At 42.5% G+C, this 14,051-nt stretch overlaps 1 protein-coding gene across 3 annotated transcripts in view; it reads left to right on the forward strand.

The window, feature by feature from the left end:
• The window catches only part of TRIM36 (tripartite motif containing 36), a 31,385-nt gene that overhangs the window by 4,566 nt on the left and 12,768 nt on the right, over positions 1–14,051 (forward strand). Inside the window, exons 1-3 of one of the 3 annotated variants that reach the window (XM_027906262.1) lie at positions 4,604–4,652; positions 5,671–5,905; positions 12,860–13,185. In XM_027906262.1, the coding sequence (XP_027762063.1) occupies positions 4,626–4,652; positions 5,671–5,905; positions 12,860–13,185 (588 nt within the window). In that variant the 5' untranslated portion in view covers positions 4,604–4,625. Of the gene's footprint in view, positions 1–4,603; positions 4,653–5,670; positions 5,906–12,859; positions 13,186–14,051 lie in introns of those variants that run through there. The other 2 variants (XM_027906178.1, XM_027906342.1) reach the window with 2 other exon arrangements.

Raw genomic sequence — 14,051 nt, forward strand, 5'->3', positions numbered from 1 at the left:
AGCCTGCATTGCTGAGCCAAAACAGGAACGTTTCTCTCAGGCAACATAAATTCCTGCCTTATTGCTGAGCTAAAAATAGATCTTTCAACCTGTATGATTGGGAAAATCCTGTGGATACGGGTAATCGTCATGAGGTTCAACTTTTCAGGACTGTAGAGAAGCAAATTGTATCACTGACAGTTTACAAGGAGTGGGATGCAGGCTAAAACCTCTCTGCATCCACCCTGGAAGAAAATACTTAAATTGCACAGAGAAAAGTGTGATAGCTCAATCCCCTAGTCAGTCAAGTTAGCTTAAGAAAAAATCCATCTTCATCCTGCATATCTCTGCAGTTCCATCATGGAACTGACTGACTCTTGAGCCATAGTTGCAAAAACAGCGTGAAAATAAATGTCTTGGAAAGCTTTGGTCTGAGGACCTGACTACTGAAAGCAGGGGAGGTGTTGGTAGAACCTCCCTGGTGCCTTGGGGAAGGCTTATGTTGCTTCATGCAGTAAGATTGCAACTGCAGTATGGGATTTTTACTGCTTGTTGCAGACCAGTGCTGCATCCTTCTCAAAATTATACTGATAGTTAAAGGGAATGAGCACTTGGGAGATTGTTGCATCACAATTCTTAAATTAACAACCATGTTTAATCTGAGGGAGGAGGGAAAATAGGATGGCAATCCCCACCCATTCCAGTTTCTATCTTTTTCTGCTGTCTTGGGAATGCAAGGCATGCCATAATGCCTGGTCAGACCCTGCCTGCTGAGGGGGCTGGAGTGAATTTTGAAGGATGTGTTAGAACTATTTTGACACTTTCCAGATATTACTCCATGCAAAAGGAGTTCCTTGAGAGCAGGACAGGTGTCCAATTGAAACACACCTTTGGCTGGAGGCAAAGCAGAAGGGTAGGTCCGAGCTCTGTGGCAATGCTGGTCTTACCAACCCCTTCTCCAGTGGCTAAGGGCAGGAGCCTTTTCTGACACTGTTTTCTGCTCTTATCTTTTTAATGTATCAGTGATTCCTAACTGCTGTGTTTTCTTCGCAGTACCATAAAGCTAATGCAAATTTTGGCACTGCAAATTTAGTGGTCCTAGGCTAAGGGAGGCTAGCAAAAAGGTGTGAGTGCAGAAGGGCAAGTTTTGACCTTTGGAGGCCTTCAAGGACATTTTCACCCATGTAACACCTTAGGTGGTAATTAAAATCCTGCTCTAAAGTACCCTGAAGCCAGAGCAAACAGACACACAAACAAGATAATACCTTAATGATCTATTAAGGGATTGAAAAAAGAATCACTCACAAGTCCTGCCATTAACAGTAGTTGGCACTGTGGCCCATGTGAAGGCTGTGGGAGAACAGGAGGAAAATGCATGCAACAGGTTTGTCCACACAGTAACACTCACCTGCACTGGCACTTACACCTCTGGAAAGAATGCAGAGTGATTTTCCTTGCTTTGCCACCAAAGACAAAACTTTTTCATATTGTTTCAAAGGCAGCCAAGGGGTCTTTGTTCTAATCTGCAGCTGATCGTTTATCTGGCCCCAAATCAATGACATCCAGTGTCAGCAATTGGTAGTGTGCTATTGTAGACAAGGGTTTTTAGAGCACTGCAGCCTTAAAGCCTGCCTGTAGCACCATTTGGGGAGAGTAGAAGGATAATATAATAATATAAAGATAATGATTCAGAGGCTGGCAAATCATTAGTCAAGACATAATTGGAAGGCTGACAATGCATGGCCTTACCAACCCTTTCTCTCCTCTTCTCAGTTAAGCGACATGTTTCAATTTGAATATACATACTGTTCATTTACTGGCATTATAAGAACAGTTTCAAGCACAGTACTCTCTATTTTTATAAGAGTGGTTTCTAAAGTAAATGTGAAATAATATCTTTATAAGTCTTCTGTAGGAAGTTCTTCTTTGTAGTGCTGGACATGCAAAAAAATCACCTCTGTCTTCATGATTTCTGAGTGGAATTTTTCCTTCAAATTTTATGTCCAGGCCACCAAAGCACAGGTGTAAATAATACCTAAGTAAGACATTTCATTTATGATTTTTTTATTGACTCATAGGAAGGGTAATTTTGAGGGAAAATGAACTTATTATCCTGATGTTTGTTTTTTAAATAGGCAAGTAGGTCAAGTTTAGGGTTTGTCAAACAGACAGCATTTCATCATTCACTCAGTTTAGGCTTCATCTGTCTTAATTAACTAAACCTCCTTCCATTGTGTAATGTACAGACAGTGTATGCTTTCATTCCAAGTTTCCTAACTTTTTTTATCCCTTAGCTTAATGCTATATTAATTATTGCATCTGCAATGGTGGTGTTCACACCCTTCCCAAAATCCAGAGATGCTGGAGAGTTAAAAGTATTTTTGTTTGTTCTGGCAGATGGTTGAAAACGGTATTTACTATGAATTTTCCAATGGAAATACACTGTAAGTGGAGGATAGGGGATGCTGACAGTCAGAACCACTTCCCTCTCTCTTTTTCATCCTGGCTGTCACAAAAGCTGTCTGGTGTCTGCCTCCTGCATCCTTAAAGCCTACGGTCAAGCTACATTTCCCACTCGGCATGTACGGTGGTGGTGTTCTCCCCAAGGACAGCCACATGCCTTTCTGACATGGATAGACTGTGAAGAGCTGCCTCTGAGAAACTGCTATGAACAAGTTGAGAGATTATGGCTAAAAACCAATGACCAGAGCAGCAAAGGGCATCTTGTGGTTGAAATCTACTGCAGACAGTGTGACTGGGAGGAGACTGTTGATGAGGACTTTTTGCTTCAGTTATGGGGGGCATTGTGCTCACAGGCTCTCATCCTGATGGGGAGTTTCAACCACCTAGATGTGTGCTGGGAAAGCAATACAGCTGGCTGTAAGCAATCCAGGAGATTCCTGGAATGCATTGAGGACAAGTTTCTGGTGCAAATATTAGATAAAGCATTCAGAGGAGAAGGGTTACTGGACCTGGTGCTCACCAGTGCAGCTGAGCCCATTAAAAAAGTTAACATATGAGGCAGCCTGGGCAGTGGACTATTTGGCCGATAAGGAATTGGCTGGATGGACTCAGCCAGAGAGTTGTGGTCAACGGCTCTCTGTCCAGGTGGGAGACAGTGGCAAGTGGTGTCTCTCAGGGCTCTGTCTTGGGACCAGTGCTCTTCAGTATCTTTATCAGTGGTACAGACAGCGAGACCGAGCATTGTCTCAGCAAGTTTGCAGATGACGTGAAGCAGAGTAGTGCAGTTGACACAAAAGAAGGAAGGGATGCCATCCATGGGGACCTGGACAAACTGGATAAGTGCGCCCAGGAGAAACTCATGAAGTTCAACAAGTCCAAATGCAAACTGGGAGAAGAAGTCACTGAGAGCAGCCCTATGGAAAAGGACTTGGTGGTTCTTGTGGATGAAAAGTTGGATGTGAGCCAACATTGTGTGCACTGACAGCCCAGAAAGCCAATTATCCTGGGCTGCATCAAAAGCAGCAGGGTGAGGGAGCTGATTATCCCCCGTTGCTCTGCTTTAGTGAGACCCCATATGAAGCACTGTGTCCAGTTCTGGGGTCCTCAGCACAGGAAAGATATGGACCTGTTGGAACAAGTCCAAAGGAAGGCCTCAAAAGTGATGAGGGGGCTGAAGCACCTCTCCTGGGAAGACAGGCTGAGAGAGCTGGGACTGCTCAGCAGAGAAAAGAGAAGGCTTGACAGAAACCTTACTGAGGCCTTTCAGTACGCAGGAGACTTAAGAAAAAGAGGAAGAGTGAATTTTTAAGTGGGTAGATGATGTAAAAAGGGAAATTACTTCAAACTTAAAGATAACAGGTTTAGATTCGATACTAGGAAGAAATCCTTCACTATGCGGGTGGTGAGGCATTGGCATAGGTTGTGCAGAGAAGCTGTAGATAGCCCCTCCCTGGAAGTGTTCAAGGCCAGGTTGGATGGGAGCCTTGAGCAACCTGGTCTAGTGGAAGTTGTCCCTGCCCATAGCGGGGGATTGGAGTGAGATGATCAGGAAGGATTAGGCTGGACATTAGGAAGAATTTCTTCACCGAAGGGGTGATGGGCTGCCCAGGCAGATAGTGGAGTCACCGCCTCTAGAGGTGTTTAATAAAAGACTGGATGTGTCACTTTGTGCCATGTTCTATCTGACATGACAATGTTCGATCACAGGTTGGACTCGATGATCTCAGAGGTCTTTTCCAAAATAATTGATTCTCTTTAAAGTCCCCTCCGACTGAAACAGTTCTACGATTCAACGATTTCTTGACACGGGCACCACGGGAGGTTATCAGTGGCAGGGGCTGAGCGGGAGAGCACTCGATACTTCGGGCCGCCGGGACGGGCGGCATTTCCGGTGCCGCTCGGCGAAAGACAAGAGCCAAAACAATAGGAACGAAATCGGCGGCTCCGGCGGGGGAGCGGAGCGGAGCGGAGCGGCGGGAGCGGCTGGACAGCTCCGCTCTGCGGCGGCTGCCGCGGGCGCGGCCGCCCCGCCCCGCCCGCGCTGCCCCGCGCCCCGAGCCGCGCCCGCCGCTCCCTCCGCGCTCCTCGCTCGCCATTTTGCGCCGGGCGCCGCCGCGGGCGCTCCCCGTCCGCGTCCTGGGCTGACGGCGGCCGCCGGAGCCGGCGGAGGAGGAGGCACCGGGATGGAGGGTGACCGGCCGGAGAGCCCGGTGAGCTCGGGTGGGGGAAACTGGCGGGGCGCGACCGCCAGGGCGGGGTGCCTCGTCCCTTGCGCTTGAGGTGCGGGGTGGGAGGGGGCTGGAGGTTGTCTGTCCGTCTGTCCGTCCTCATGGGTGTGCGCCGGCAGCTCCGCCGCCGCCCTGCCGGTAGCGGCGCCGGCGGCAGCCCCGCGGAGCCGGGACGGCGCGCAGGGCTCGCCCGGAGCCCTTCCGACGGGGCGCGGGGGCAGCGCTCCCGGGGGAAGCGCTCCCGGGGGAAGCGATCCCGCGGGGAGCCCGGGCGGAGCGGCGGCGGCCCCGGCGCGGGGAGCGGCGCTGGGCTGGGCTGGACTGGGCTGGCCGTGCCTGCGGCCGCCGACACCTGATGCTTAGCGGGGCTGGGGGAAACCGTGGGGGCCGCGGAATTGCTGAAGAGCTGCGCCAGTTCGCGGGCAGCTCTTTGTGCGGCGGATAAAGACGTAGATAAACGCATAAACAAATAAATAAATGATGTTCCGCACTCGGAACTATAGACCTAATGAAGTCAAGATACTTTCAGCCCTTAAATGTGAATTAGACGTGAGGAAAGCCTCACGTTGTTTAACCAGTACTGAGTATCTGACACTTAGTATCTTTTTTTTTTTTTCTCCTTCCTGAAAAGCTAGCGAGCAAGCTAAACATATTGACTCCTATTGTTAAGAAGTATGGTTGCACTCGTTTCACTGGGTCCTTGAGTGGAATTAAGACTACTCCCCTCCTTTCCTCCCCTGCAATGCAGACATGACCTAAAGATGAACTGAGTTTGCCTAGTGGCAGTGCTCACTTCAGTTGAAATGAGCGTTGTCAGTGTTTTCATAAATGTTAACTGAGATTTGTTTGCAGCTTTAGCCAGAGAAGTGCCTCAAACCAGATAAAACTGTGTGCATTTATTCTACAGAGATGGGATTTTGGTGACAGAGTGGTGCCATAAATCTTGATGGCTCATGTTTTCCTGCGCTTACACTTCTTTCTCCCTCTTTCTATCATGAAGGTTGCCATTAAGGGTATCGAAAGAGAGCTTATCTGCCCAGCATGCAAGGAGTTGTTTACCCATCCACTGATCCTTCCATGCCAGCACAATGTCTGTCACAAATGTGTGAAAGAAATACTTTTTGCATTTGAAGACTCTTTTGCTGATGGAGGCTCTGAATCCTCTAATCAGAGTAGTCCTCGAATCAGGATCTCTGCCTCTAGCATGGACAGAATTGACAGGATTAGTAGATCAGGTATGTAAGAATTTGTGCATGTTTTCCTAATTTTATTAGTATACTGGCTTAAGATGACTGGTATCTGCATTGGTAAAATGTCTTCCCAGTACTCCTGCTGCAGTTAGAGAGATGACTTAGGGATAGTGCAAGTCTTGTTCATTTTGAGTCAAGAACAATGGGAATATTTTTAAGGACAATGCGCTCTGTTTCATACATAATAGATTTGTCTTTGTGGCATCCTGTACATCTTTATAACCATTGTGTTTGTTTATTTCTGTATTTCAGTTACACCGAAATGCAATAGCATCACGTTCAGTAGCATCAAGATGTAGATTTCAGCGATTTTATTGCCTGTCAGTAGCACGGTTGAGGTGGTTCTCTCGCGTTTCAGCCAGCCTCAGTGCGGTAGTTCTGACTTCCTTCTGAGCCTATAGAGACTTTGCAACTTATAGTTTTGTCCTGCCCACTTCATTATGCTTACAGTAAATAATTTCCCATTGATTATGATTATTGCACAGTTGCAGATTTGGAGGATAGATGACTCTAAGCAGACTGTGCTGACAGTTGCTTTCAGTGTGGTCTGCTCGAAGCTTTAAGGAGCACTTAGCTATAGGATTCCTCATGCCCTTTGTGGTATCATGTTAGAAAGATTCTTACAGCTGTCTGTGTAATCCACAGATGAGTTGATCTTTTTTTATAGAGATACAATGAAAGTGCTTTGTGCATGCTGAACTTCTTGAAAGAAACCCCATCTTGGCTTTTAGGCTTTCTTCTGACATAATTGTCCACTTTAAAACCACACTTCCCGGTGCTTTGGAAGAGTCACCAACAAGGCAAACTCTAAAGCTCTCTCTTGCATTTCCTGTTACTAAAGTTCATCTACCCCAGTTTTCACAGTTCAAATGTGCAATTTCACCCACTTCTTTTAAACAGCTAGTGAGTTGTTAGTGCTAGTACTCCTTCAAATCAGTTTGATAAGCAAAAAACCAGCTCTTGGTATTTCCCCCTGCCACTTTCACCCTGCCCTGAGATACATGCACACAAATTGTTGCAGGAGTTGTAATCTTTAAATCCACAGTAGTCTGCCACCATCCCAACAAAGTGATGGGAAGATATCTCCTCATCTGATCTGGTAGTAGAAGGGTGATTGCTTTCCTGAAGAGTTGTCAGATGAGTAGCAAGAGAGGGTTGAGTCTTGGACATAATAGGCTTCCCCCCAAAGAGTGTTGGGCAGATGCACATCACAGGACAATTATCATCTCAGACAGTTCAAATTTGCAAAATGAAAAGCATATGGAAATGGGAGCTTTAAGGAATACATTTGTAAATTCAGGTTATACTGTCTTCACTTCTAATGTTACAGGCATTATAGCTTCATTGCTGTATGGGGTGTGGGATTTGATCTCAGACCAGTTTGGTACCAGTAATGGTCAACCACCTTGCAATTTACATCTACACATTTGTCATTTTGCACCCAAAGTGCTCATAATGTGCGTTACCTTACTTAATTTGTTTTGTGATCCATAGGGGAATTTGTAGTAAAATAGCTCCATAGGAGAGAAAATGTTCTAGAAAACATCCAACAAAAAATCACTAGAATTTCTGGTAGGCTTTTGCAGTGTATATCACTGTCAAGTCATTACTGTCACATGTGAAAATGGATATGACACTTTCTTCCCACTGTGTTTTTTCTTTTTTTTCTTTTTTTTTTTTTTCTTTTTCCCCCACTTAGGCAATCCCTGTTGTTTCCATAAAGAATATACTCTGTTTTAAATAGTTTTGGCATTAAAATTCTTGAGATCTAGGAGGAATGGTTCATGTTCTGTATTTGTTGTGCACACACAGCTTGCGTTTGCAAATATAGTTTATCTTAATGCAAAAAGGATGGAACTGGTAGAACTCTCATTTTCACATGAAGTGTGTGGGCTGCTTAAAATCCAGTGTGTCAGTTTAAAAACACTCCTCTGTTTATATTATATTTAAAATAATTTTTAATTTAAAAAATCAAGTTGCATGTGAAATGAAAATGAAGGATATTTCTTAGTGCTAATTAATTTTCTCTAATGTTACTGTAATTATAATGTTGATGTAATTAAAGCATGTAATGTGTTTATGTTGACACTTGTGCAACACTGATAGGTAATGCAGAAACTGAATGTTTGAAATATCTCTCCCTGTCCCCCTCCCCCCCAGTCTCTTCTTTCTCCCTTTTTCTGTTCTGCTTAAATACTACAGTTGTTTCGTGTGCTAGGAAATTAAACATTCTTGCCTTTCAGCCCTGCAGGAGTTTAACAGCCACAGGAGAGAAAACAGTTGATGCTTTTCATTTGAACCATTGTAAACCAATGGTATATCTTGTTTTTTGGTGTCTAAACAGCTCTCTGTTCATTGTTTGCAGCCTCACAGAGGAGGTCTTTTGGGTGGAGAGGTAGAATTGCTTCACTTCTTGTGTTGGCTACAGATAGTCTAGCATTTAGATCTCAAGTTAAATATTGTTGGTTAGCATATAGCTTTTTGTCAGTGGTCAAGTCCACAAAAAAGCTTTTTCAGTGAGCAAAGGTACAGCAAAGAAGTTCTATAATGACAGCTTTTCATTCTGTGTAACATTGATTTAAAGGTCAACTGGACTGGAATTCAGTTAAGAGTTGCATTATATTTTTTATTTTTTATGTGTGTGTGACTGAATATACATCTATGGGTGCAAAAATGCACACAAAACCCCAGTAGTCACCACACCACCTCTCCCACCCCCTTGCTTTTTAATTTTCATGAGTTTACATGCTCAAGTTTTAGTGAAACTGCTGTCTTACTGGTAGTGAAGTGTAATTATTAGATTGATCTTCCTAACCTTTAAAGGTCATGTTTGGCCATCACTTTTAAATGGTAGGTATTATTGGTTCTTCATTGTATCTGAGCCTGCTCAATTTGATAAAGAATCGGATTGAAATTTACACCATGGCAGCACATAGGTATACAAGGAAAGCTAAATATTGTAACCTTCCAGACTTGTAATGTTTGGTGGGCTTAAGGAATGACACAGTCAGGTTGAAGGATAGCCAGTGTTTTAAGTACATCTCACTTCCAAAAGCCAGCTCATCTGCGCAACTCAACCACTGTGTGGACTTTTTAACATTAATACTGTTTTTTTTTTTAATGTGATACTCTGTCAAAAACAGAAAAAAATCCCCAAACTCCATATTGCAACAGTATTGGCAGGCATGTGAGCAATCCATAGGAATATGTTATCCTCCACAAAAGATGCGAGCTAAACACAAATCTGAATTTCACTCTCAGTGGAGGACAAAGCAGCTAATCACAAGAGAAAGTTTAAAGTGCTTCAGTTGAAGGCTGAAAGTGTCATAAAACAAAGATACCATATGACACTGTCAGAACTCTTGGAAAGTTGTCCTTATCTGCTCTTTCGGCAGAAAGCACCCTTGATTTGTGAAAAATTAAGGTGTCTGAAAGTAACATTTTAGAGCTACTGACTTCTCTCACAGTTTGTTTTTTTGTTTCTCTCTAAAAGTTCATCTAAAAGCATTAACTGACTTAGAGGAAGTGATAATATGCATTTATATTGTAAACCCTCCAGTCTTTTAAGATAATCCAGTTGACTTTTAAAATCTTATTTTTTTAAAAAACTCTCATACATTTAACTTCCATGTCTTCCACAACCATAGAATTCTGGTAATACTGTTTACTTGGAAAACACAATTTTATCTTTAAGATGTCTTGTCCCTTTGCAAACCATTCACTGCAGCTTGGACTTTTCAGTTTCTTGGGAATAGGAAATTTGAACGTTGCCTTTAAAAGACATACTTAAGATTGCTCTTTGACTTGAGTCTTTGCAACCTATATGGTAATATTTGTGAGTTTGCAAATCATGAGCATATGTTGTGATAATTTTTGTTACTGATTGAGCAACTTAGTGCAAGTGGAGCAATCTGTTGACAAACCACAGTGGAAAATTTCTGATGATGATTCCTAATATTTAAAAAAAATATGTCAGAAAATACATGTTTGTTGCAAACTGAATTGACAAAGTGTAAAAGAGAATATGGGAAGGATCTAAGTTTCACTGAGCTGCATATATAACATGTCTACAAGATCCAGGGGTTGTGCTGCTCTTTTTTTTTTTTCCATGTGGTTTTTTGTTTATTTGGATTTTTTTTTTGTATCTAAGTAGAATTTAGTTTTAGCAAATTGGACACAAAACAGATAATAAGATAGTGCTCAAAGTAATTTATTACTTAATCAGTGTGGTGGTTTTTTTTTTCTTTTTGTTTTGTTTTGTTTTTTTGTTTAATAAGAGTGTAGAAATCCTCTAAACAGAAAGCAGACTAATTCTTATGGCATGATAATATTTAAACACTTGCTAGGCAGAAAGAGAATGTTTCCTTTCTTTTGAGTGTTGAAGTGTCAGAGAACTCCAGGAAGCTTAGCAAGTAAACTTTGGGGATTTAAAACAGGAAAAGACCCCCAACCTAGACCCTCAGAATGCTGTCAATGAAAAGGGATGAGACATCTGCAAGTGCATGGGACTTCCCTGATACTGGATTGCTTTCCATAAGCAGTGTCACCAGTCTTTGCAGAGCATGGCTCATGATGACAGTCTCATTTTGGTCCACCATGGGCAGAATAAAAGGTCTCCATTGGGATGGATACGAATTTCAGATTGTATTTTTAAACTTGACCACTGCACCATGTTTTGGTTTTTTTTCTTGTTATCTTGCTTAGTCATTGTTTGCTCTCTGCTATAGCATATGTACCACCACACTGTATGGTTTTCTTAGTTTCACCAAATGTATGTACTCCAGATTCCTTTTTGTAGCTGTTGTCTGCATGACACTGCATGTGAAGTCATCTTTTTGTTTAGGCCATTGTAGAAGTCTGTGTAGAAGATCTCTCTCTGTGTTCCTGTGTGCACTGCTAGCTTGGAGCATACACTGGAAATACAATCCATGTTTCACTGCTGTTGCTGTGCCTTGCATGCATGTGTTGCTGTGTATGCCAAGTTACAGGTACTGAAGGATGTGCAGTTTGGGTAATTAATTAATTTCAAGTAAGTACTAAAAAAAATTAAAATTAGGAAAAAAAATCTCAGCTTCCCTTACCAAGACAGTTGTACACCTGTGCCTTGTGTTACCCATCCTGTTCTGTAAATGCAGTCTGGCTGCTCTGTTCAGAACCTCCAGAAAGGCATGAGACCAGCTGACTTTGAGACTGTCAGTTAGTACACACTTATGCTCTGGTTGTGGCTTCTTATCTGACAATCATGCATAACTACCATGGGTCAAATTTCAAAGATACTTAAAGGAACTAATTCCTTATGGGAGTATTGGTTTGGTGTTTTCTTGAAGAGACTGGAAAGGGCATGATAGGAATGGAGGTTTTGAATTGTTAGGTGAAACACCAACAGGAGGACAGCGCAAGGCAGGTGTCTTGGGTAGGACATTTAAGAAAGGAATAAAGCATCAGCATATCTAATAGGAAAGTACTGACTAAATACAGTGGAGAACAAATTTCCCTTTTGGAAGAAGAGCCAGTTTCAACACTAAGAATTAACCTTAAAGTCATACCTCAATTAATGAATTTGTTAGTGTCCTGGTTTCGGCTGGAATAGAGTTAATTATAAACTGGAATATATACTAGAGTGATAACAATAATTAAAAAAATTAGTAATGAAAGAAAGAGAGCACTAAACCCCAAGAGAAACAAGTGATGCACAATGCAATTGTTCATCCACTGACAAGCACTCAGTCCGTCTCTGAGCAGCAATCCACTCCTCTTGGCCAACTCCCCCTAGTCTATATACTGGACACGACATTCTATGGTATGGAATATCCTTCCAGCTAGTTTGGGTCAGCTGTCCTATCTCTTTTCCCTCCTGGCTTATTGTGCACCTGCTCACTGGTAGAGCATGGGAAATGAAAATTTCTTGATTTAGGTTAAACACTACTTAGCAACAGCCGAAACATCAGTGTGTTAGCAACGTTATTGTCATACTGAATCCAAAACACAGTACTGTACTATCTACTAAGAAGAAAATTATCTCTAACCCAGCTGAAACCGGGACAGTTAGTTATACCAACATGCAGTGCTCTCAAAGAGGTCTTAAAACAAAGTACCAGCTATAGAAGATGCGGTGTTTTTTTATTTTTTTTTTTTTGTTTCTTTGTAAGGGGAAGCTGGGAGGACACAAGTTAAGACTAAAGACTGGCTTAGCCTGCTTCTAAATTACGTAAAGGATTCTTTCTGATAGTTGTGTCCTGTGGGTTTATGAGTGAGACATGGGATGCACTCCCTGTCTGATAACCTCAACAACATTACCTTGTAAATAGCTTTTGAGTCTGTGTGAGCCATCCCCCTGACAGACTCCAGAGGCTCCTTAGGTTTGTGGCTTTTCTTGAGCCTGTGATTTTATTTTGGAGAGAGAAGAAATTTGGGTGTAGCTGTTTGGCAGAAGTGCAGTTGCTCTGCCTCTTTTCCTTTTGAAATGAATAAAGATGGATGTATCCTGTGTAACAGTGGAATTTTTTGGGAATAACTAGTTTTGCTCTGGGAATAAGTGTCTTTCACTTCAACATGCTACAAAGCTGTTGCTCTCTACATGGGCAGTCAGTTAACCTAAAAACCAACTGGCTTCCACAGGGTTTTGTGTTTAGTGCTTCAAAAGGCTACAGCTTAAGTGCATCCAAAACTAGATGAAGAAGATAGGATTGGAACATCTAAATTTATCTTAACACAGAATTACATTTTCAAGGAGTAGTTGGTAATGTCCCTTAGAGTCAGACATTACACCACCTTGTCATGGTAATTGTATTCTCTTTGGCTTGGCAGACTGCATATGAATTGGTGTTGTACTAGTTTGGACAATGTGGTACAGTAGTTTGGTTCATATCTGTATGTCTTTTAAAATCTAAACCAGTTCTGTTTGTGCTGCTTCTAAATTCAAATTCGGTGTCTACACAGGCAGAAAACGCAATTCACTGACTCCTAGATCGACTCTGTTTCCTTGTCCGGGTTGCCAGCGGGATATTGATCTCGGAGAACGGGGCATCAATGGCTTATTTCGCAACTTTACTTTGGAAACCATTGTGGAAAGATATAGACAGGCAGCCAGGGCAGCCATTGCTATTATGTGTGATTTCTGCAAACCTCCTCCTCAGGAGTCTACAAAGAGCTGCATGGACTGCAGTGCAAGCTATTGCAATGAATGTTTCAAAATACACCATCCTTGGGGAACTCTGAAAGCCCAGCATGAATATGTAGGACCAACCACCAACTTCAGACCCAAGGTAAGTATACCATATCTTACAGAATTTGGGTTGCAGAATTCTCGTATAGCTTCAGACATATCTGTGCAATGGTAGTTGCTTTTTAGGACCATGTTGTTTTACTGACTATTGCTGTTATTTACTGAGTGAACTATAAGGTTGTCATTGATGAGGACACTGAGAACATGTTTGAAGAGGACCTCAAAGTAAGTTTTTTTGCTTTGTGGAATGGATGGACTGTTGTTATTTGAGTCTTTTTTTTTTTTTTTTTTTTTATAAGACTTCATGATCTTGAGCATTTAAAATGGCACTGCCATAGGGAGGATATGTGGTAAACTTAAAAAGCCAACACACCTGGCCTCCTCCATGCCCCCTTAAGGCACATTCCCCTTGGATGCTTTGTGCCTGATCCATCATGAAGTATCTTCTTTCTCTCCTTCCCAGTATCTAGGCAAATTTTATAGTTTACACATTGCTGCTACTGTTGCTGCATTCAAAGCAGAGTGATTGCAAAAGTGCTGTTACATTTGTTTCTGCTGCTAAGTGTGGTGCAGTACATGATAGTGCCTTTTTGAATTCAAGTTGCACAACAGGAGAAATTGTCACAGATACCATCTCTCTAACAAAGGACCACAGTAGGTCTTAATGTCCCAGCACATGCTTTGTGCCTCTGGCTGGTGACCTTGCTGGAGGTCCCACAGATAACAGAAATGCTGATGGTCAAGGAGTCCTGGTTAATTTTGATTAAGTAAATTGATTAATGTGCATTGTGTAAGAAGGTCTTGACTTCACAGTGTACCTTCCTTCTGAGATTGGAAAAATGTGAGCCTCTGAAGTTAGCTAGCTGCCAGATAGTGAATATCCAGAAGTCCACTTGGTGCTGTTTT

This window comes from Empidonax traillii, unplaced genomic scaffold (assembly GCF_003031625.1).
Source record: "Empidonax traillii isolate 1590-97213 ecotype Southwest subspecies unplaced genomic scaffold, ASM303162v1 scaffold3:size4013460, whole genome shotgun sequence".
Classification (NCBI taxonomy): domain Eukaryota; kingdom Metazoa; phylum Chordata; class Aves; order Passeriformes; family Tyrannidae; genus Empidonax; species Empidonax traillii.